The 22,731-nt window shown below is 37.0% G+C and overlaps 1 protein-coding gene across 3 annotated transcripts in view; it reads left to right on the top strand.

Moving 5' to 3' along the window:
* Positions 1-22,731, top strand: part of LOC149079092 (putative polypeptide N-acetylgalactosaminyltransferase 9) — a 90,494-nt gene that overhangs the window by 37,489 nt on the left and 30,274 nt on the right. For all 3 annotated transcript variants that reach the window (XM_089241381.1, XM_089241382.1, XM_089241383.1), the window contains exon 2: positions 16,104-16,800. In XM_089241381.1, coding sequence (XP_089097507.1) covers positions 16,361-16,800 — 440 coding nt within the window. In that variant the 5' untranslated portion in view covers positions 16,104-16,360. The remainder of the gene's footprint in view (positions 1-16,103; positions 16,801-22,731) is intronic.

Raw genomic sequence — 22,731 nt, 5'->3', positions numbered from 1 at the left:
GAGTTTAATTCAATGCCAGTTGATCGAATCGATGATAATAATTACAGTAAAACCTCTGTTTTGCGGACACCGACGAAACAAAAACTTCGTCCGCAAAAGAGGGATGACCGTTAATCAGGGGTTTGAAATACATACTTTTATTATACAAAAGAAGGGGTAAAGAAAGGGTTGCCACATCTGAGGGGGGGTGTCCGTTAAGAGGGGTTTTACAGTATAACGTTTATTAACCCATTTTTGATTGGCGTTGCATTTGCACAACCCTTTGTCTTAAATTTTTTTTAAAATAAATTTTCATACCAATTTTTGTATGAAATTAACATTTTTGGGAATTATACAAGGTCTGGGGAGTGCCATAGCATTTTTAAAAATTTCTTAACAATGATATTTAATTTTTTATGCCTTTTCGAAAATGAAATTTTTGGAAATTTTATCCTGCTTATTGATCCGGGAATCCCCTCCCCCCATGAACAGGAATAATTTTTTTAAAAATGCAACCGATAAGCTTATTGGTTGCATTTGTGAAGTTTTATAAAAGAATTTTTTTATAAAACGTTTATAGTGTAATACCAGCCTTAGAAATGAAGTTGCGGAACGTGTGTTGTATTTACACTTTGAAGACTGCCACGGTCTCATTGCAAATGAAAGACAATGGTTTATCCTTTATAACTGCAAAAAAATTAAATGAGTATGTTTTAACAAATTTATGCACATTTATTGCGTATGTGCTCCATTTTTTGCATATGCAAAAGTTTTTTAATCAATTTCTATTTGTATTTAAAAAGTCTCATAACTATATTTTCCAAAAAAGAAAAAAAGAAAGGGAACACCCCCTTAAATGATTCTTTTTAATGATAACTATTATTTTGAAATCTATGGCGAGCCGGAGAGAACCTAATTGGTCCTTCCTAAGTTAGCCCATCACTAGCGTAGTATATGGGTATTGAAGAAAAACAACCTCTTACATCGATAGAGATCCGTAATTTGTACTCTACTACAAATTATCTGAGTCTTTTATAAGGGAAACTAAGCAATAAACAAGTGGGGGCGTTAATGTAACGAAACCCGTTTCTATCGTCGTAATTATCGAGAGATTCATTAATGTGTTGAATTAGAATTGTAAGAAATTGCTTTTCGTTTTAAAAAAACCAAAAACGAAAGTAAAAGTGCGTGTTATATCCAAAGCCGTTGCATTTCGTTCACATTAAAAACGAGATTAATTAACATTATTCTCCATTGAACTGCCTAGGACTGCCGTTATAGACGAGATGGCGTGATAACCGAGATAATATTTTTATCGAGATTTACTATAGCTTATACTACTACTTAACCGTACATGTACCTCGCACACATTCCTCTGCAGAATTCCTAACGAATTGGTACATGCCGGTGTTTGCATTTATCTGATGTGAACCTAAAGTGAAGTCTGTTTCTGTGCAATGCTTGTTATGTGTGGTGCTGCTATCTGCCATCAATTTTTCTAACTGTGAGTGAAGTGTAATGATTAAATAATTGCACGTAGTAGGCCTGTTGCTCTTTGCGGCGAGACCGGCTCGCATTTGCGCCTTGAAGTTGGGAACCACAGAAAACAAACTTCAGCCGACAACCACTGTGGCGACGGTGGAGTTCGAACAAGGGTTCCTCGAGATGCGAGTCCGTCACAATGACCACCACAGCGGCTATAGCTTGTGCTGTAATTACTTAGAATTTCGAGTCTGAGAAGTATCGAAAATAACGAGAGAAATTTGTCTAATCATTGTTTTTTCCTTTAAATAACCAAAACACGTAAAATTATTATTTATATAAATTATTTTTGTATATTAAATTATAAATTTCCTCTTCTTTTCTTGCTACTCGTATAACCCAGGTTTCTATTTGAAGACACTGGAAAAAAGCGCTTACATTTCAATTAATAATTATCAATATTGACTTACAGCCATAATTATGATTTTTTCCAGTTTTCTCTTTACAAAAAAACACACACCTGCTTTAGTTTTTCTCCTTGGAGCACGCGTTTTCTTCGTCTCCATAAGAAAAAATAGTCATATTAAGACCTCACTTAATCAACTCTGTTCGCTACATTATCTCATAATATTTCTCCTTTCTTGGTTATTTTCTTAGAGAAGTAAGAACACTTTCTTTATTAAATATATTATATTAAGATAAATATACTTCTCTCTCGTTATTTGCGAAGAAGAAGAGAAAAAAAATGATGATGTTAAAGAACAGACGCGACAAGAAGGAAAAAAAAAACTTAATTTCCTCATATTACTATAAACTAGTGATAAGAGTTAAAAAAATGAAATAATATATTTTCTTGCCCTCCCCTCTATTTATTATGTACATCTTTTAAGGAAGAAGATGAGGATTAATTTGATGTAGTAATTTCGAAACTGTAATTACAGAGCTTTTTCCTCGGCATTATTTTCGCCGTGTTTACCAGGTTTTTTTTAATATTATAATTACATTGTTTTAGGTACATAAAAATGTATTAGATCAGTCCATTTGGTTCCACTTTAGCCTTCAGGTGGCTGATTAAATAGTTTTTACACTCTCTTTCTAGGAAACAAATGAGATCTTATTGTCTACTGAAAAATATATATTTTATGGAATTAGGAATCTTAACGAATTTATTATATATTTGTGTGATTTCATTCAATAGGATTTATTTTCTCTCACTTCATAGTCAATTTTAAATTTAACATCAGAAGGCGATCCATCGTTAGAATATTGTTAATAAACCCGTTACTTAAAGTTCTTTAAAAAAACATTATTTAGTATACCCATTGGTGCTGACATTATTCCCTATCCGTTGCTGCCAAATCGTTCGTTAAGCCATTGTTAGCAACATGTAGTGACCCTTTGTTCCCAAAATCATTTAATAATCCATTAATGTTAAAATCCTTTAATGACTCATTGCTCCCAAAATAATTTAATAACGCATTGTTGCTCAAGATCATTCCTTAAACCATTGTTGCCAATAGCATTCGGTGACACATTTTTGACAACATCATTAGGTAAAACATTGTTACAAATGCCCCTTTAAATAAACCTGTTACTCAGAAACTTCGTTTACTAAATATCTTTCAGTAATCATTCAATAGGATTTGGTTTATGATAGGACATTGTTTCCAACATCATTCAGTAATCAATGGTTCCCAACATCATTGTTTGTTCGATTGTTCCCTACAATATTCAGTATAATCCAGGCTGTTTTATAAGAAACTAGCTATAATACCCGTAGTTGCCCGTGTATATACTGGCAGCATTAAAGAAATGTCAAACCATTTAAACCAAAATTTTTAATGACTAAGCCATTCTAAACGTGTCTTAAAAGCATTGTTTGGGAACCACGGTAACCAAAGTAAACATTCGAAAAGTCATTGTTGAGGGCCAAGAATCATCGTTGCCCGAAAGTATTTCACTCATTTCGGGCATTTGCCCAGCTCTGGTGAACTTTTAAAGCAGCCTATCGTTCAAGTCTTGTTCCTTTTGGCATGTATACAAAATTTGGCGACGATTGATCTAAAATTGTAGATTTGTATAGAGAGCACACAGACAGCCAGACCGACAGAAAATCAGTTTTATATGTTACCGCCAAGGCCCGAAGTGCGGCCGATTCGCGAATGGCTGGCCAAACTAAGGTCAGCCGCTATGGCTGAATATGAGATTTTAGTGTTCCCAGAAGCACATCACATCACGGGCCGCACTCATTTCCAGATCACTTGAAGGATCAGCGGGACATTTGATGCGAGGATCCGGGTTCGAACCCCACAGTGGTGGTCGGCTGAAGTTGGTTTTCTGTGGTTCCCAACTTCAAGGCGCAAATGCGAGCCGATCTCCCCGTTAAAAAGTCTCGCCACAGAGAGCAACAGTCCTACAACGGTAAATCATTCAACCATAACTCTTCACTCATAGTTTGAAAAACTGGGGACAGCACTACACATAACAAGCATTACACAGAAACAAAACTTTACGTCAGGTTACACTACACGTACACGCACATTCCCGCATGTACCGATTCGTTGGGGGGTTCCGCGGGGGGTGTAGCAGTAGTAGGTAGGGCCTCCAAAAAATGGTTCGGGGATCCATGATGTTCTTAAGTCAGCCACCTCGTTGGGCAATTTGCCTGTTGTGGCGTTGTATTTGTATTTGTATTTGTATTTGTATTTGTATTTAGAGATCACTAAAGTGGTTCTATAGGTGACTTATCAATAGGAAGAATGCTAGTTCAGGTGCCTACAAACTAGAAAGGTTCTTGCTTTTGGTGCACCCAGTAAAGATGCCATTAAGAATATCTCATATTTTTATAAAGGGTGGTTGATTACGAAAGCATTATTCAACCCCCTTTCCCCTTGTCATCAAACGTCAGCAAACCCGAACCCCATCGATGCCTGACGTAATACTTGAATGGCCCCACATATGTAAATTACTGAGCCACTTTGGAGAAAGGGCATTTAACAATATTGAGGTTATAATCCTTGACAGTAAAACAGAAAAGGTCAGTAGTATAACCCTGAGGGTTTCTGGCTTCGAACCCTCAATTTTGGGATTTGAAGCCAGAAACCCTCAGGGTTATACTACTTAGGTCATAGTCTATGAATGAACATTTTTCTCTTCACTGCGGGGTCAAATGAATAGGCTGATGGACACGTTTATAAAATACATTTTCAAGATTACAGTAGAAAGCTTTAAAAAAACAAACACATGCACACATATTATTCTATGAATGCATGAAGAGTTTTAAGTGATGACACACAAAAAAAAAAAAAAAAAAGTTCAAACTATTTTTCGATAATGATACTCTAGACTTGAAATCATTCAGAGAATGGTATTTTTCTACCCGTAACTTTCTCCTTAAATTCTGGTTGGAGATTCCCGCAATCAGTAGCCACAAATAATTATGGGTATTCCTAACGCGAAACACTATATTTAACGTAAAGTCGAAATGATCATGCGACGCCGGGTTTCAAGTTTTTTCGCGCTGCTCAAAATGTTTCCAATGTGATACGTAGACAGCATAAAAAAATAAATAAAATGAAAATGAAGAAAAACACAAGAGAAACCTCGCCGGCATTAAAAAGACGATATAACGCTGGATAGGTATTTATTTCTTACCTGAGAAACAAGTTTGACCGCTTTCGCCCTTATACGACCGACAGCATGTATTGGATCTTTGTCATCAACCCCCGAGTTTCTTTTGTGTTTTTGCTTCTACGTCAATTTGATTTTTTTTTCCACTCATTTTTTTTTACATTCCTAAGTTTTTATACCGCTGTATTATGCAATAAAGTATGTCTCGAGCGAGATCAAGTTCGTTTTTTTGCCTATAGACAATAAAAACGCAACAACCGATAGTGATCGTTGTTAGCCGCACCCTCATTTATCCTCAGCACCAAAAAATTTATCAAAAAGCCTATTTTACATAATATAAGAAGTTTAACCCTTGATGTTAAATGCTCAGTTTATATTTTTTTCGATCTGATAATTTTTTTCATAGTTAATGATACGTATAGAAACAGCCTGGAAAATGATTCAAAATAATCTATTTCGAATAGTACTGATTATACAAGGCGTTAAGGAGGTCATATAGAGACAAAATCACCCATAAAATAAATGTATTTTGAAGTAATATTACATTCCACGTAAATTTCTACTTTCTTTTTGTGATTCCAACTATAATAAGAAAAAAAATCGAGTTGCAAACTTGGAGGTAAAAAAAAGAAAAATGCAAAGAAAATCCTTTTAAAACGAATTAGCGAAATGATAGACGCACATGCTCTGCAACAAAGAGTTGTTGTTAATTGGAACATCTACCAGCAAAGTTTAAATGGAAAGAATATGACCTCAGGTTATGCGCAAAGGCGATTTTGTACTCTTATCTTCGAACTGGTTGCAGTAATAAACAGGGCCGCAACTAGATGCGTGGTCACCCGAAAAAGCGCGCATTTTGACGCCCCCTTGTAATGTTCAAGGAGAAGTTTCAGAATGAAATTCGCGTCCCCTCGGGTCTAACGCCCGGGGCACAAGACCCGCCTGCTACCCCCTAGTTGCGGCCTTGGTAATAAACGTTTAAAGGATCCTTTGCACATATACAAAGACATGTTAAGGGTTAAGATAGAGGAAAAAGACAAAATGGTTCCAAACCAGAAAAGTTGTCGAACAAAAAGTACTTCTCATACAAAATTTCTCTGAAGAAAACCTGTGTGTGCGTGTAGGTGAATATTGTCGTTCTCAATTACTTGAAAAAAAACCCCAAGAAACAACAGATTGTCGTAGGAAGGCCACACTAACGAGTTGATGTCGAAAGGGAGAGGTACAAACTTGACCTTAAATACGGACGACCGTGACTTTCTTGAGGACATCTCGGTCACGCCCAAAAAAAAAAAAAGACGTTTCGAAACCATGCTACTTTCGTCTTGCTTTTCCAAATAAATTCGATTCAAAAGACAGAAATCGAAATACGAACACATATTTAGTGATGGGAAAATTCAAGAGGTAACTCTAGGGCTAGGCGACCCGTGTGGCCACACGAGTCACTGTAGGAGAGGTGCCAAATATAAAGGATAAATGAAAAAATAATTTCAGAAAAATTTGGAACAACATTTTTTATATGGATAATCCAAATATTACGGGAATATCTATGAATGCACTGGTTGCAACAATTTGTGGGGAAAACTAGTTTTTTAACTGCATATTCATGACGTGTACGAATCTGCTAGTTTACTTGGCCATTTTACCGTATTGCAGCTTATACGTCGGAGGGGCGATAAGAAAAAATGTTTGCCGGTTAAGAATTTAGGCTTCGAGTCGCCCCTAGAAAGATGCGTTTGACGTAATTTAAAATAAGAAGTATCTGGTACAAATCGAATTTCATGGTGCCAGTATTTCTAAAAAGCTGTTTTATCTTAAATTGAAGATAAAACAGCTTTTTAGATATTTTATCTACTTTTTATAGATAATATATATACTAATTTCTATATAATATCTACCCACACGCATGAAAGTTAATGCTGGGATGGCTTTATTCGTTAAAGGAGCTTAAAACATTCAAAATTTTACACACATTTATAATTCATTGAGCGTGCCATTTTTTTATGCCAAACAAACGTCGAGTGACAAAGATAAACAATCTGTATTCAGTTTATTTCGGTTGTTATGGGTACCCCGAAACCCTAAAGGCTGACTTAGGCTGAAAGGCCATCTTTGAGCGAAGTGTTTTACGTCAGTATTATCCCTACAGCCAGCTGTTGTTCCTTATCCTGCTTTTTTAACTATTAGACGTCACTTGGAACGACAAAACCAGCTTTTTTTTGTGGGTAAATTGATTCAAAATTTTTACATGCCCCGGGCATGTCGGTCAATAGATTTGTTCAGCCTGTTCTGCAGTATATGAAGAATTGATTAATTAATTTAATTAATGCTTTCATCGGCACATCATTAGAAATCACTAAACCCTCTATAAAATGCCATAACTTTTTTAATGAAGTAGGCTTTCTTCCGATGTAAAAACTAAGGAGTAGAGGGCGAAAAGTGTACCATTGAGAAATAAACTTTACACAATATCTGGGCTTGGCAAAGTTGAAATAAGAGGTTCTAAAGAGACGAGATATCTCGTTAATGCTGCTTATAAGGTTTTGTGATGTTTGATTCCACGGAACATGAAAAATAACATTCACCTTTTAATCTTGGTACTAAAAGTCTTGAAATAATTAGAAAAATCTAACATCTCTCTCTCTCTCTCTCTATGATATGAGAGAGGAGAAGAAAAACGAGACCCGTGCCATCAGTTACAACTGGTTAGTTGATTCTTTCGTTCCTTCAAACCAAGTACAACTCCGGTCTATCGCCATGGGCAATTTACTACCGAGTGAGTTGTACCAGAATTGTGAGTGCGTATCTAGTGTTTTGTCTGATTTTTCAGTGCAGCCATCTATATTTCATAAGGATCAGTTGATACTAACAACCATACATACACCTCGTCCATAGTCCTCTGCGGAACTTCTAACGAGTTGGTACATGGCGGCAACTAGATTTTTGGTCTGCCTGTGCGAATACACATTTTGACGCTCCTTTGTAATGTTGAAGAAGTGAAATTTTCACCCCCCCCCCTTCTGAGGCGATCTCATTAATTGCTGATTGGAAAAAGATGTGAAATACCTCTTTTCGGAGTTTCCTCTCGCAGCTGTTCCTATAAAACACTGTGGATGGGTTTTTCTTATTTCAATTGTAGTGTAGGTATTCCTAATCAAATGGAACGGAACAGGCTGCTTTTGCTGAAAGAAAAACAGTGTTGAGCAATATCTATATTATTTTTGGACAATCCCCACTCTCTGTACGAGATTGGTTTCAACATGACTATTTTGATTTGGCAATCAGCGATTTTACGTATTATGTAATTTCTTTAAATGTTTTTTTTTTCCTTTTTGTAATAAATGGAAATTAAAACAAGATAGTAATTAATTTAAAATCGCTGATTTTGGTTACTTTGGTGAATTAGCTGTTAAATTTTAAATTAATTTCCAACTTTTAAATATACAATCGGCCTTGCTTAATCGGATGTCAATGCTTCCAACACGCAATATTCGATTATGCGGAGAACAATTCGATTGCCATTTTACAGCGTTATTATAGTTTGTATATTGAAAACTGGATGAAGGATCAACATTAATGAAGCTTCTCGAATAAATGAGACATCAAAAATGAAATGAAAATTACATTTAATTACAATTATCACAATGCCTATAAGATTTTTATTTTTCATTTGGAATGTTAGGGCCCTCTATTGGCACAACAGAGAACAAAAATGAAATAATTAAGTGTACGTATTGGGGACAACTTGAATACTTGGAGGCAGTACCTACTCTCAAATGTATTTATCTTAACCTAGTAACATATTTTCGATTTAATTCCAAATGTTTCATTCAATAAAAACATTATGTGTGTATTGTGGTTGATGTATATTAACAGTTGACGTGTGATTCGATCAGGCGGGAAAAAGTCGTTGAAATTATCATAGTATTAATACTATGATAATTTTGTTATAATATGATAATTTTGTAATAATTAATGCGGGGAACTTTAACATTATCTCTGTGGGAAAAATTTTGGTGCCGGAAGATTTTATCCGTTTGAGAGGGGTGTCTCTGTTTATCCGTTATCCAATTAAGCGTGGGTCGACTGTGTATGCATCTCAGATCTTAACGTGAATAAGGAATCATTAAAAATTATTTAAAATCGTTGAAAATGCATATTATGCACGATAAAATGTATATTATATTTCGACATCACATCCTATTAAAAAATCGCTTCTATTGCTAATCGGGAAAACTTCAGTGAATGGTCTTTGGATTCGTTAAACCGAGGTTTTTCCACCACATTTTATACTGCATTTCTGTCTTTGAAACAGCTGTGAGGTGAAAAAAAGAGATTAATTGTGAAGTACGGAAGAGGAGAAAAAATGGTGAAGCAGAGTTTTCAGTGTGGATAAAATTCAGCTTCATTTCTATGGGAGTTTTACGAAAAAAAGAATACCACATAAGGTCACCGATAGGGCGAACCGCGGAAGTAATGATGAATCCCGTTTCACATCTTTGTTTTGTGGAAATAAATACAAAATAAAAAGGTTCCGAATCCCCTTTCTTTTTTTATTATAAAATGCAGAAATAAGGTCAACTTTTCAGTTGCAGATGAACTTTGGTTCGAATTTAATGATGAATTCTTTCTTCATTTTTTTTGAATGACTGACTTTGGATGAAACTCTTCAAAGGGAAAGAATGTCTCTTAAAGAGTAAATTATATAGCGCATTATAATGTGAGCATTGAAAAGTATCTATGCGTGGGTGCCTTTCTTCGTGTGAGATACGTGTTACAGTGAATGTGATGAATCCAGTTATTATGGATTATGGTTATTATGGATTGTATGCACAATCGCCGATCATTATGATAAGTTCGATAAATTTCCCAAAATGTATCACTTTTACCGGCGATTATGCATGATTGCGAAATCGTCGTTGGTATATAAACATGATAAATCCTACTAAATTCATCACATTTGCCGGTCATTATGCATAATTATCATTTCATATTAGAAAATATGATAAATCGGTCCTATTGCCGAATTCTGAAATCGGACCTCCAAAACGAACTCCTGTGTTTAACAAATTTTATTATCGTACATAATAAACTCTTATTTAACAAATTTTGCGAACCCATTCCGATATTATGAAATTCTTCGATTTAATGAATTTTTTACAAGTTTTTATTTAACAGATTCGCATAGGGACAGGGTTAAAAAAGAAATAGGTAAAATTCATTAAATAAGAGCTCGTTATATTGGAGTCCGCCTATCGAGACTCATTTGGAATTTTTTTCTCATACTTTGAAACACAAAATGTGTATACTGTACTAGTTAGTATACACATTTTGGTTCTCAAAGTGCATCGCGTCGGAGAGCGGACGATATTGATGTGCCTGTTTGGTGCTTTGAAGCGTTCTTTGTCAGACTATTTTGGGGAGCCCTGGATAAATATTGACCAAAGCAATGGAGAGCCGTGCGTGACAAAAGTTTGAAAACCGCTGCACTAGGGTAATACGCATAATCACCGGTAAAAGCGATAAATTTCAAGTACTTATCAAATTTACTACGTACACTTGGGTATTATGTATAATCCCCGCCAAAAAAGTGATGATTTTTTTTAGCATTTATCAAATTTACCAACAACACTTGGGTATTGTGCATAATAATGCACCGGTAAATGTGAAATTTTTTTCAGAATTTTTCAAATTTACCAACGACGCTTATACAGGGTTGTGAGTGCATATAAAAATAGTTTACCATGTGTTGTCGTAAATTCCCCTACAATCAACACTTCAAAAGGAAATACGATATTCAGGGTGGGATAAATCGAGAAGCTATTCGTCCCTTCATTGGCTACCATGTTTTCTTATGTGAACACTATTTTTTTATTTCCCACGGTCGTTAGTTCATTTATTTCATGTATTGAATTAGAAGTTTTCAAACATGGGGGATAAATTACATCCATATAGACAGGGTTATTCAGAAAAGATCGGAAAAACTTTAAGAGGTGGTAGTACACAAAAACAACAAACAACAAAATAACAATAATGATAAAATAAAAATAATATTTTTTTGTGTGTGCTACCACCTTTTAAAGGTTTTTCCGATATTTTCTGAATTACCCTGTATAGATATGACGCTAAACGTGATAAATCCGGTGATTATGCATAATCACCTTTTGTTAAATTTGATAAATTTTCCAAATTTATCATATTATCGGTGCAATGGATTATCCCTCCAGCTCTGGTAAATATGATGAATCGTGAGTGTCAATGAATTGCTTAAATTTACCGGATACTGTGATCCAACTTCAGTCTAAGATGACGGATTTGAGGTTGATGGTGGTGAAAAATGGTTAAAAATGTTGATAAATGTGAAGGAAGCTAACATTACAAGACTGATAACAATTTATGCGTTTTTATTGTCATAACATTTATTTTCATTTAATTATATTTCTATGGCAAAATATGTATAGCGCATCCATCAGGTGGGGGAGAGATACTTATAAGTGGTTGAATTTGAGTGATATTTCCGCATTATTTCTTTCATATTCATCATTCTTACCAACTTCATTCGCGAACTATGCATAATCACCGGTAAAAGTGATACACGTTGGAAAATGTATCAAACTGACCAAGAAGATTGTGGTGATTTTCTGGGCCGCTCTTACCAGATGCGCGGACCGGTGCAAAAGTTATAGTGAGGCCGAGTCAATGATTTTGGGCCCCAAATATGTTTAGGACCCTCTCTTTGTCCCGATTTTGTATATTTTGTTCGGGGAGGGGATTCGCATCCATAATTTCGAAACATACGAGAGTGCTGAGAAATATCCATTTAAAAAAAAAACACGCAATCACACAGTTGAATGTAAATTTACACAAAAATTGATGAAAATTCAGCACCGGAGCTAATTTTAAACTTATGAGAGAGAAAATTCTCGAAATTAATGAAAAACTCTAGACTTGAGGAAATTGAAAGAAATAATTCCAGCACCAAGGAAAATGCAAAATTGATGGAAGAAATAATTCCAGAATTGATGAAAATTGAGAATTAATGCATAAGAAATGATTTCAGAATTGGTGAAAGCCTCCAATAATTTACCGCGAGCGCGCGCGGGGGAACCTCCATCCTCCACAAAGCCCTGTTCGATGTCGCACACCTCTAAAAGCAGCTCTGGGGATTATGCATGCTAATCGGTGATTGCTGATATAATCATGATTTATCACACAATATTTTTTTATTTATTTTCAGCCACCTCGTCGGGTAAAATCCTCTTGTTTTGGCATTTACGTTCGTATTTTTGTAAGAGACAGGGCATATGGTAATAGAAACTTAAAAATAACATAATAACAAAATAAAACCACTGAATGCGTTCAAAAGATGAATTGCAGCGTAAGCGAGCCTAGTTATAAACGCCTCACCAAAAACCTGCAACAATAAGCAAAACGCTCTCTACTATATCAGTTTCGCCCTTCAGAAGAAGTAATTACACTCGATGAGTAAGCATTTTGTGTTTGCATCTATTATTTTTGTTTAAGAGGCGTTTTGACGCGAATGTATACAACTCACACTCTTTGAATTCACGTGTCCCTGACGGAATGGTTGGATTTATTATTGTTATCACACCACCCCATTATTGTGACTGGATCCAAAGTATGTAGAATTTGCATTATATTTGCAAGCAATGGGATTCCCATAAAAACTATTTGTGTCAAATAGTCTCAAATCTCATTATATATGCTCAGTAGTTTTATCGCAGACCTGCCAATTTGATCGCTAGATTGAATGCTGATGAGCTGAGTATTAGTAACGGATTTTATGCTTTTGCCAAAGGAAAAATCGTTGCCGAAATTTCTGCTCGAATGGGGTTCTGTTGATACTCAAGGCAGTAAAACACTCTTAACCCGTTTTTTAGTCGCGACCCAAATTGAACGGCAGGATCAACATCGCGACCCATGGGGTCTATTTCGAATTAAAAAGTTTTTATATGCTTATAAAATATTCCTAAAAATAACAAAATGTGTTTGGTTCTATAATTTTTTAAAACCAGTCAGTTGCGTGTTAATAGGTGGGCCAGTCGGGCCTGAGCCATGACCCTTAGGGGGTCATTCAGGTATTACGTCAGCATCGAGGGGTTTCGGATTTGATGACTTTTGATGACAAGGGGGGGGGGGTTTGAAGGTTGCTTACGTCATCAACCACCCCTTTTTGAAGGTATGAAATATTCTAAGCTGCTGACGAAATTTTGCTGGGAGGGGGTGAGCGTTTTGCTGACTTTTGCTGAAAAGGGGGGGGGGTCAAAAATGGCTGAAAATCTGCTTACGTAATACTTTAATGGCCCCTTAAACAAGGGGGCCCCAAATTATTGGAAATTTTCATGAATTCTCATACAATTTTTCATTTTTTTTTCATAAATTCTGAACTTTATATTAATTCTAGAATTATCTTTATCATTAATTTTCAATTTTCATTAATTCTTCCAATATATTTTCATTAATTTTTACATTACCTTTCACTAAGGAATTGTTTCCACTTATTCTGAAATTCTTTCTTTCTTTCATTAACTTCTCACCAATTCTGAATTCTTAGTTAATTTTTGTTTGGGTGGTTCGTATTTTTGTGCAGATATTTTTTTCAGCATTCCTGTGTATTCTGTAATAATGTTACCAATTTTTTGAATACAGACTTCATGGATTTCCATTGTGACAGTTAAGTTTTATTTCTGTGCGCGTTGTTGTTTATCTCTCTCCAACTGTAACTGGATTTTTTTTGTTGTTGGAATGATTGATGAATAAATAAACTAATGCGGATCAGTGAAACTTATAAAGACCGCTTATAAAGGGTTAAACATTTATCTTTGGACCTCGAAACCCAAAAGTCAGTATAATCGTCCTCCCAGCTTCATCATTACGAGGTTTTATATTCATTCCGTTTCTATCATTAAAATGTTCCAGACAGATTTTACTTTTTTTTAGTTTACTACTGATACTATTATCCAGTTTGTTATCGTTTCCCGTGGATATTGTTTCCCAATGTTAACGCTACATACACGGTGGACAAAAGGTCGACCAAACTGTATTTATTTATTATTTTCACTGAATGCTCTTTTGTTATCTCCATTGTGCGTTTGGATCTAGTTATCGGGGGAAATAAAAATCCATTTATGTGTATTGACTGACTGACTGTCTGGCGTTTATTATTTTGCCGGGTTCGATGTTCCGAAAGGTTTTTATACGTGTGGAAACAAACGGCTGAATGTGTGCAGAGGTGTGGTGTTCTTAATTTTATTTTTTTTATCTCTATGGCCGTACGGTTTGAACCCATTGACATAGTAGTCTACTGTGACTTTCATCGTGATGAAAATTAGTGATCAGCGCAGGGCCCGTCATTTCAACTTTTTCCGGGGGGGGGGGCAAAGCACATGTACTCAATGTATGTGTATATATATTTGTGTGTATATATATATATATATATATATATATACAGGGTGATTATAAAAAAAACTATCCCGACATATGGGCCCCTAACTATCATACCATTCACAGAAACTGAATGAAATTTTGGCATAAGGTATTTTGAGGTATGCGCTCAAGAATGATATGGAAAACAACAGTGTCACTCTAACAGTTACGGTTACAGTGAGAAAATTTCGAAAATATCAAATGGCAACACCAAGTTTTTTGTATTGGAATGTGATCTCCATTGTGAAAAACCCTAAATAGCGTTCGAACGGCAACTGTAGCATGAATATCACCGGCCGGCGGTAGATAGGCTAAAAGTGAGGACAACCAATAAGGACAGAGAAGCAGCATAAAATAAAGCATTTTATTGTGTTTCGCAAATTTTCCACGTGACCTTGTGGAGGACTAATCAGGCTGGGATCTCAGCCGAAGAAACGGTGTGACGAATGAAACGAACATTAATGCTCTGGTGCATGGCAAAGTCCTTTTTACTTTTTCCTTGCCTAGCTCCGGGGATTTTCGTGCTACAGGTGCCATTCCAACGCTATTTAGTGTTTTTCAGTATGAAGATCGCATTCCAATACAAAAAACTTGGTGTTGCCATTTGATATTTTCGAAATTTTCTCACTGTAACCGTAACTGTTAGAGTGACACTGTTGTTTTTCCCTATCATTCTTGAGCGCATACCTCAAAATACCTTATGCCAAAATTTCATTCAGTTTCTGTGAATGGTATGATAGTTAGGGGCCCATATGTCGGGATAGTTTTTTTATAATCACCCCGTATATATATACATACCATTTTTAGTGTATTTTCAAAAGCCGGGAGGGGGGCGTTGCCCCCCTGCCCTCCCCTAAATGACGGGCCTGGTGATCAGGTACTAAAATGTGCTGCTTGCAAGCTTTTATCGAAATTTTTGAATTTCAGTCTTAACAAGCACGCTTTCTTTTTTTGTTTTTTCTGTTTTGATGTCTGAAATTGTATTTATACAACTTAAAAGATGCGTCTATAAATAAAATATGTAACTAGAGCATGAACTTTACCACTGGACTTATCCCGTTGCTGAGATTTCTTCCAGCCCAGTTTCATGGCATAGTCCGGAACACTTTATTTTGAGTCAAAAAGAAGAAAAAAAATATACACAATTTCTACAGCATATTTTCCCTAGACAATTGGGTACTTTCGCGATTAACAATTTTTTTGGTGATTACAGACGAGATGTTGGGAGTTGAAGTTCCGGGGTTTAGATGGATGTACATATATTAGAATGAAGGTATATTTTAGAATCACTGGGAGGGGAGGGGGGTCCATGCCATCTAATCTGTTATCTTACACTTGTCATATTATATACATAAGATACAACAAACAAACAACACGAAAATCTTATTGCATAATATAAAATATCCATCGGTTATTTTCACTGATCCACAAGCATTGAAAAGCAGCAGATTTTGCTTTCTAATATTGTATTTTGAAGCATATTTTCAGCAAAATAAAAATTCTAGTTTTTGCCCTGTATGCACTTATTAAAAGATACAATTTAAAATTTTTTACTTTTGTTTCAGGCTGGAAGAATAGCAACCGATCCGCGCCGGTCCGACTGAGCACCGCACAACTCATATGAGCCGCAAAAGGTAGAAGCAGTTCCCTCGTAAAGAACGGATCCGTCCATTTCTGTGATCTCCTAGTGCCAAATTTGTAGCCGCCGGCATACATGCAAATCGGTTGAAAGCTTTCATTCCATGACTGGTCAAACGGACAGTGCTTTCCCTCTCTCTTGACGTTCCAGCGACGAAAACAACCGTTCGAATTCGTCGCCAATATGCTTCCCAGGAGAAGAAATCTCATAATCAAGGGACTGCTTCTTGTTCCCACGACTTGGGTCGTAGTGACTTACGTGCTGACGGTGACTTCCCATCGTCCAGCTCCAGTCGAAGACCTTCCGAAACCGCTGCACGTGGTTCGAGAGGTCAAAGCGACCAAAAAGCCACCCGCTCAAGTGCCTTTGCCGGAATCCCTGTCCGAATCGAAGAAGAAGCGGGAGTCGGACAGTTACGCCAACGTCGAGCACGGGCAGGGAGTGCTTCTTCCGCCAAAGGAACCGGACGGTTACGGCGAAATGGGCAAACCCGTCAAACTGTCGAACTTGACGAAAGATCAGCAGCTTCTGGTGAAACAGGGCTGGAAAGACAATGCTTTCAACCAGTATGTCAGTGACTTGATTTCCATTCACAGGACTCTACCTGATCCGAGGGATAAGGAGTAAGTTAACCGTAGAAAAAATGATTTATGATAGATGCTTGATATCACATCCTGACATGATAATTTACGTTTATGCTAAGGTAGAGTTCGCGTTTACTGACAAATTTTTTTTTCGGTTTGTAATTTTCAGAAAAATAGGTCTTCGAAACCTAACTAATCTTTAAAACAAGTTTTATACTTTCCCTGATGCTAACCAGTTCTCTGAATGATACCAAACCAGCAACAAATTGATTTATTAAGTAGAAAGCGGAGAAGAATTCAATGACTGTTCAATTATCAGGTCTTTAAAGTTTTGAGCTTCTTTTATTTTATGTGTGTGTGGACGCATGTTTCAGCCGCGGCGTGTCTTTTTATGATCGATATTAATATTTTTGTGAGCTTGGAAGATGGTGAGTGCAGTTTTTATTGCAATTGGTGCATTTTGAATACTCCCATCATACTAAAGAGCCGTTCAAGTATTACATCAGCAGATTTTCAGCTATTTTTGACCCTTCCCCTTGTCAGCAAAACTCTGACCCACCTCCTCCACCTTGTCAGCAGAATTTCGTCAGCTCTGCCCCCCTACCTCCTAACGCATATTTGTGGGATCAAGGACGTATGGGAGAAAACTTGATCCCCTCATGTCCCCCCACCACGAAGAATCAAAGATTTTTTTTATGCAAGAAATATTAAAAAAAAAATTTTAATTTTTCGGAAGAAAATACCTTTATATATGTGTTGTTATAATCAATATCTGTTAATTTCTATGATATTTGAAAGCAAAGATCTCAAAATTTCTCTAAGAAATTTATTGCGACCCATCCTCTAAGCCATATATGTAATCAAATGACCCACGGGCCAAATGTGGTTCTCGGGGCTATCTGATGTGGCCCACCCTCAAACCTGATTTTGTAAAAATGAACTGAGCAGCACATTTGCAGATCGCTTAAGTGACCCGTGACACATTTTCAGATCACTCTAGTAGGTCCATAACACATTTTCAGATCACTTTGGTGACCCGTGGCACAGAACACTTAAGCGGTCCGTGGCACATTTAGAGATCTCTTATGTGACATGTGGCACATTTTGGAGCACTTAAGTGGCCCCAGCGCAGTTCTACATCACTAAAGTTACCCGTGGCAAATTCCCAGATTACTTGAGTGATCCGCAACATAATTACGGATCACTTGAGTGACGCGCGGCACAGTTCAAGACCACTTAAGTTGCCCACTTTTCTAGAACACTTGAGCGGTCCGGACACATTTTCAGATCACTTGAAAGATCCCCGGAACATTTAGAGATCACTAAAGTTGCTCTATAGAGGACTTATCGTTTGGGAGAAAGTTCAGGTGCCCACAACTAGAGAAAGAGTTTTTCTCGTTCAAAGATTTTTTCGACTTCAACGCTATAACAATTATAAAACACAATCTATAAAGACAGGGCTTTTTTTAATCTGCATAAATAAATATGAGGCTGAAACATAGCGATCAGCGACAGGACTGAACTCCTTGAGATGAAGAAAAATAATATCTACATCGAGAAAAACACCCCATTTATGCGTACAGCAGGGGTTTTCAACCTTCACACATTGAGGGGCAAAACATTTCAGTATTTCCATGAAGCCCAAGTGCCGAGTCATACTGAGGTTTTTTGATTAACGCAGTGGCGTCGTAATAAAAGGAGGGATCAACGGGTCCTCGTGCTCTTAGGCCGGTATTACACTATAAAAGTTTGGTAAAAGTCCTTTTATAAAACTTGAAAAATGCAGCCAATAAGGCCACCGGTTGCATTTTTTAGAATGTAACCAATAACCTTATTGGTTAGATTTTTCAAGTTTTATAAAAGGGATTTTATCGAAGTTTTATAGTGTAATACCGGCCTTGAGTCAAGGGGAGCTCTACATTATTACGAAATATAATTTATATTAGATTTTTAAATAAAATATGAATTCTTATCTATTCAGAAATAGTTTTTTCCATTAAGTACGAATTTTCATCAATTCTGAAGTATTGTTTTTATTAAATACATGAATTGCCATCAATTCTGTGAAAGTATTTTCGGAACAAAGTGTTTTTAATTAATTAAGAATTTTCAAGAATTGCGAAACATTTTATTCCAAAAATTCTGGAAAAAAGTATTCCTTTCAATGATTATAAAATTATTTCAGATTGATTCTGACATTATTTCTTTCTTCGTTCTGAAATGTTTTCTAGAAGTTATTTTGAAATTACTGCTTTCATAATACATTTTTTTATTGATTTTTCTTTTACTATTTCTGTAAATTCTGTAACTATCAAAGGCTTTTCGTCGGCGTGTTTATTAAAAGCTTCGAGGGTCACGTGTGGCCGTTGGGCCATGTGTTGAAGAGCCCTGGCCATGGGCAGAGATACGGGCATCAAAGGTGAAGTCGACTGATCTAATGTATATATGTATAGATGAATTTACATCGTCATTATCGTGCCCCACCCCAGCAATAATGACCGTGCCCCCTCCCCCCAGACTTCAAAGTCTATCTCCGCCTATGGCCCTGGCATACAGGGTCTGAAAGGAATATAAGCGAATTTTTGATTGCTAATACACTTCAGTAGATCCCGCTGATAACGTTCCCACATAGAACTTTTTCCGCTTTGGACGATTTATTTTCGTGGTCCTAACTCTCACTAATACTCGTCCAGATTTCCCGTTTAAAACGTTTTCCTGCTTACAACGTTTTTCATGACGAGTTTTCCCTTCAAAATCATTATAAGTGGGATCCACTGTATGATGATTATTTTTCACGTTCAGTTTTAAGAAAAAGTGTATGCTGCCACAAAAATTTTGTAAAATGAATACTTGATTAATAAAATAAATGGAATTATATTTTTCTGCCCACATATAGAGCTCGATTACGAAGACAGTAATAGAAATTGTTGAGTACAGTTAGATGTTCTGGTGCATACATCAAATTGTTGCACACATCGGTGCAATCACAGAGATCCATCTCTCTCAGTTGAGTTATTGAAACAGCTTAAAAACGTGAAAATAACTTTTTATCATTGTACTTACTTTAGTGTGGCTTTGCTTTAAGCTTGCAGAATAATTGGGAATAAACCGAATTTTTTTTCGTAGGAATAGACGTCATCGTTTGCCTCAAACTACACGAAGGAAATTTTAAATTATCTTTTCTTCACAACCAATCACTGTTTGATCTTTCTTGCAACGGCTGAAATATCTCAGTGGTGGTGTGATGGAACATTCGACAAAAAATATATTGTCTTATTTTGTGATTTCTGTACCTGATGTACCTGTAAGGCCTTTTTTTTTTCCGGGGAAGGAGAAAAAAGATAGAAAGGGGACATAAATCGCCCCAGAAAGTAACATTGACGGCACCAGCACGCGACGGGTACCAATAGCATTAGAATTTTGATTCTAGAGTGGGGGGGGGGGGGGTGTTCCCGAACATTTTGCAGTATCAGCCCCACCCCCTGAGCTCTCAAAGAATACATGCGATTTCCCTTGCCCAATTCCAATCAATCAAGTGCTTAAAAAATGCTTACTACTAATAAGTAGTTTTAGGGATGTCAGGAGAGAGTTCTCACTCCTTCCATGGAAAATATCGGCACATCAAAGGTTTTGAATGTCCCTGCTTTAGAGTGTTGTTTTTCAACTAGTATCTACACCCGAGAACCCCTCGTTCGAACATCGAAGGAACCAACGTCACTCGCGTTATTGTTCTTGTGTGTTTTCTGTCCCCCCCCCCCTCCCCCGAAACATCATCTTTTAGAAACTCCTCTTTTAAAACCACTGTTTTATTAGAGAGAGGGAGGGAGATCATCAATGGAGAGGTAGTGAATTGTTCCACGGCGATATGACCGGAGTTGTACTGTAAAGAGAGAAAAAAATACTTTTGCAGCAACATTTTTCCAGGATCCTGCTCAGGGCCATCTTCAAAGCAACTTGGGGCACCCGGGCAAAGTGATTTTTCTGAGACCCTCCTCTACCTGGCTAGAAATGTTTGCCTACTAATTCACATGCTTACTTTCGAAAATTTTCACCAGATCTCATTTTTATTGCGTTATTCTCATATTATGAGTTAAGACGACACTGATCCAGCATCGTGCCATATTGCAATATCAGAGATTGAGTTCCACCTCATAAATAAATATATGCCTTTTATTTATTTTCCATTTTAGAGGAATTTAAAAGATGGATGTCTAACATTTAAAGAGAATTCATTTCATTCATTCAAACTGAGTATAACTCCGGTCTATCGCTATGGGGAATTTACTAACGACTGAGTTGTGCCGGAAGTATGTGTGTGTGTGTGTGTGTATAGGTACTTGACGGTCTGAATGCGTGTCTAGTGTCGTGTTTTTGAATTTTCAGTGCTGCTATCTGTGAGTGAAATGTAATGATTGAATATTTGTACCGTTGTTGGCCTGTTGCTCTCTGTGGAGAGACTTTTTAAGATGGAGAGAAATAAGATCGCATTTGCACTCGAAGTTGGGAACCACAGAAAACCAACTTCAGCCGACCACCACTGTGGCACCGGTGTGTGGGGTCCCCCCTTTCCATAGCATGGGTTACTCAAGTGATTCACAAAACCAATCGTGGGCCCCTTGGATCGTTAAATAGCCGGCCGCGGGCCACAGTGCAATAAGATCGCCCATCATTTCCAAATTTTTCTATTTTGAATAACGTACTGAAAATTTTCAATCAACTCTCGAGTCCTTAATTTTTCTGGAAACAACCTTCGTTGGAATTGAATGCATATTTCCAAAGAGGTTTGAGTTTATCCAGGGCTGTCTTAAAAGCATCATAGGCCCCAGGCAAATCGATTTTTTCTAGGACCCCCCCCCCCCCCGCTATCTGACTAGAAATTCTTGCCTACGAATCTTAATCTCGAAAACTTTAACCAGATATCCTTTTCATGAGGGCCCCGGGCCGTGTCCCGGTGGGCTCATCCGTTAAGACCGCACTGGGTATATCCAGGGTAGGAACTAGAACGGAAGGCCTGGGTATAGAAATCTGAATCAGTATAACCGGAATCAGTAAAAATGAGTACCGGCAACAGTTTTAAACACTACCTTCGTTTGCTAGGGACAGCATTTCCGGGTTGCGCGTCAGTCGTTTTTGGCTCACATTTTAATTAATTAATACTCTTTGTTGCCGAACGACCTCGGACTTTATATTACGAATATTACGATTGTACGTATTAGGCTCAAGGTCATGGACCTCATTTGGTACACAATTATTCACAGACAGAGTGCGGATGCTCTAGTGTGAGATGAATTCATATTTTAGGAAATAGCGTTTCAACGCTTGGGGTAACTGAACATTGACGCGTGTTACGTTTGCATGCAGTGTGTATGTACAGGGCGGGAACTAGAAGGGGACAAAATCGCCAGAATGGCGCAATGGTAAGATGATCGTCTTCCACTATGCAGGTTGCCGTCAAGGTCTATGGATTCGACTTCAGCCAAACGAACATCAGAAAAATTTCTTTACCTATCGATCCTGGTGCGACCACCGATAGATAACGCCTTTATTTCCCACTCAACTCCACTAGTTGGAAATTGCCACATGGCGATATATGACTGGAGTTGGTGTGCGGTAAAGTAGAAGGAGGCAATTGCCGTGGGCGGTAAATTTTATTCTTCAACAAAAAAAAAGAAACTGCTATAAAATTATCGAATTTTACAGTGAAAGATGGTGGAAAAATTAGGGGTTTGCCACCACCCCCAAAATCCTAGTTACGGCCCTGCGCAGGCAACAAATATCTATCTCCTCTACGTTATAGCGAAAAAATACATCTTTCTTTTGTTCAAAGTGCACCTATTTCTTCCAAACTTGTTAATGATCGAATAATTTGACCACAAATAGAATATATGTGCATGAAGAATTGTGAGTAGAAGGAAAATTGATTGAAATGCGAGTTAATACAAATATCGGTTATAACGACATCAAAGATTT

This window comes from Pholcus phalangioides, unplaced genomic scaffold (assembly GCF_987345545.1).
Source record: "Pholcus phalangioides strain wild (caught in Gottingen) unplaced genomic scaffold, Ppha-v1.0 ptg000013l_1, whole genome shotgun sequence".
In the NCBI taxonomy this organism is placed as follows: domain Eukaryota; kingdom Metazoa; phylum Arthropoda; class Arachnida; order Araneae; family Pholcidae; genus Pholcus; species Pholcus phalangioides.
Note: the sequence above shows the minus strand (reverse complement) of the source record. Positions and strands in the feature narration are given on the sequence as shown.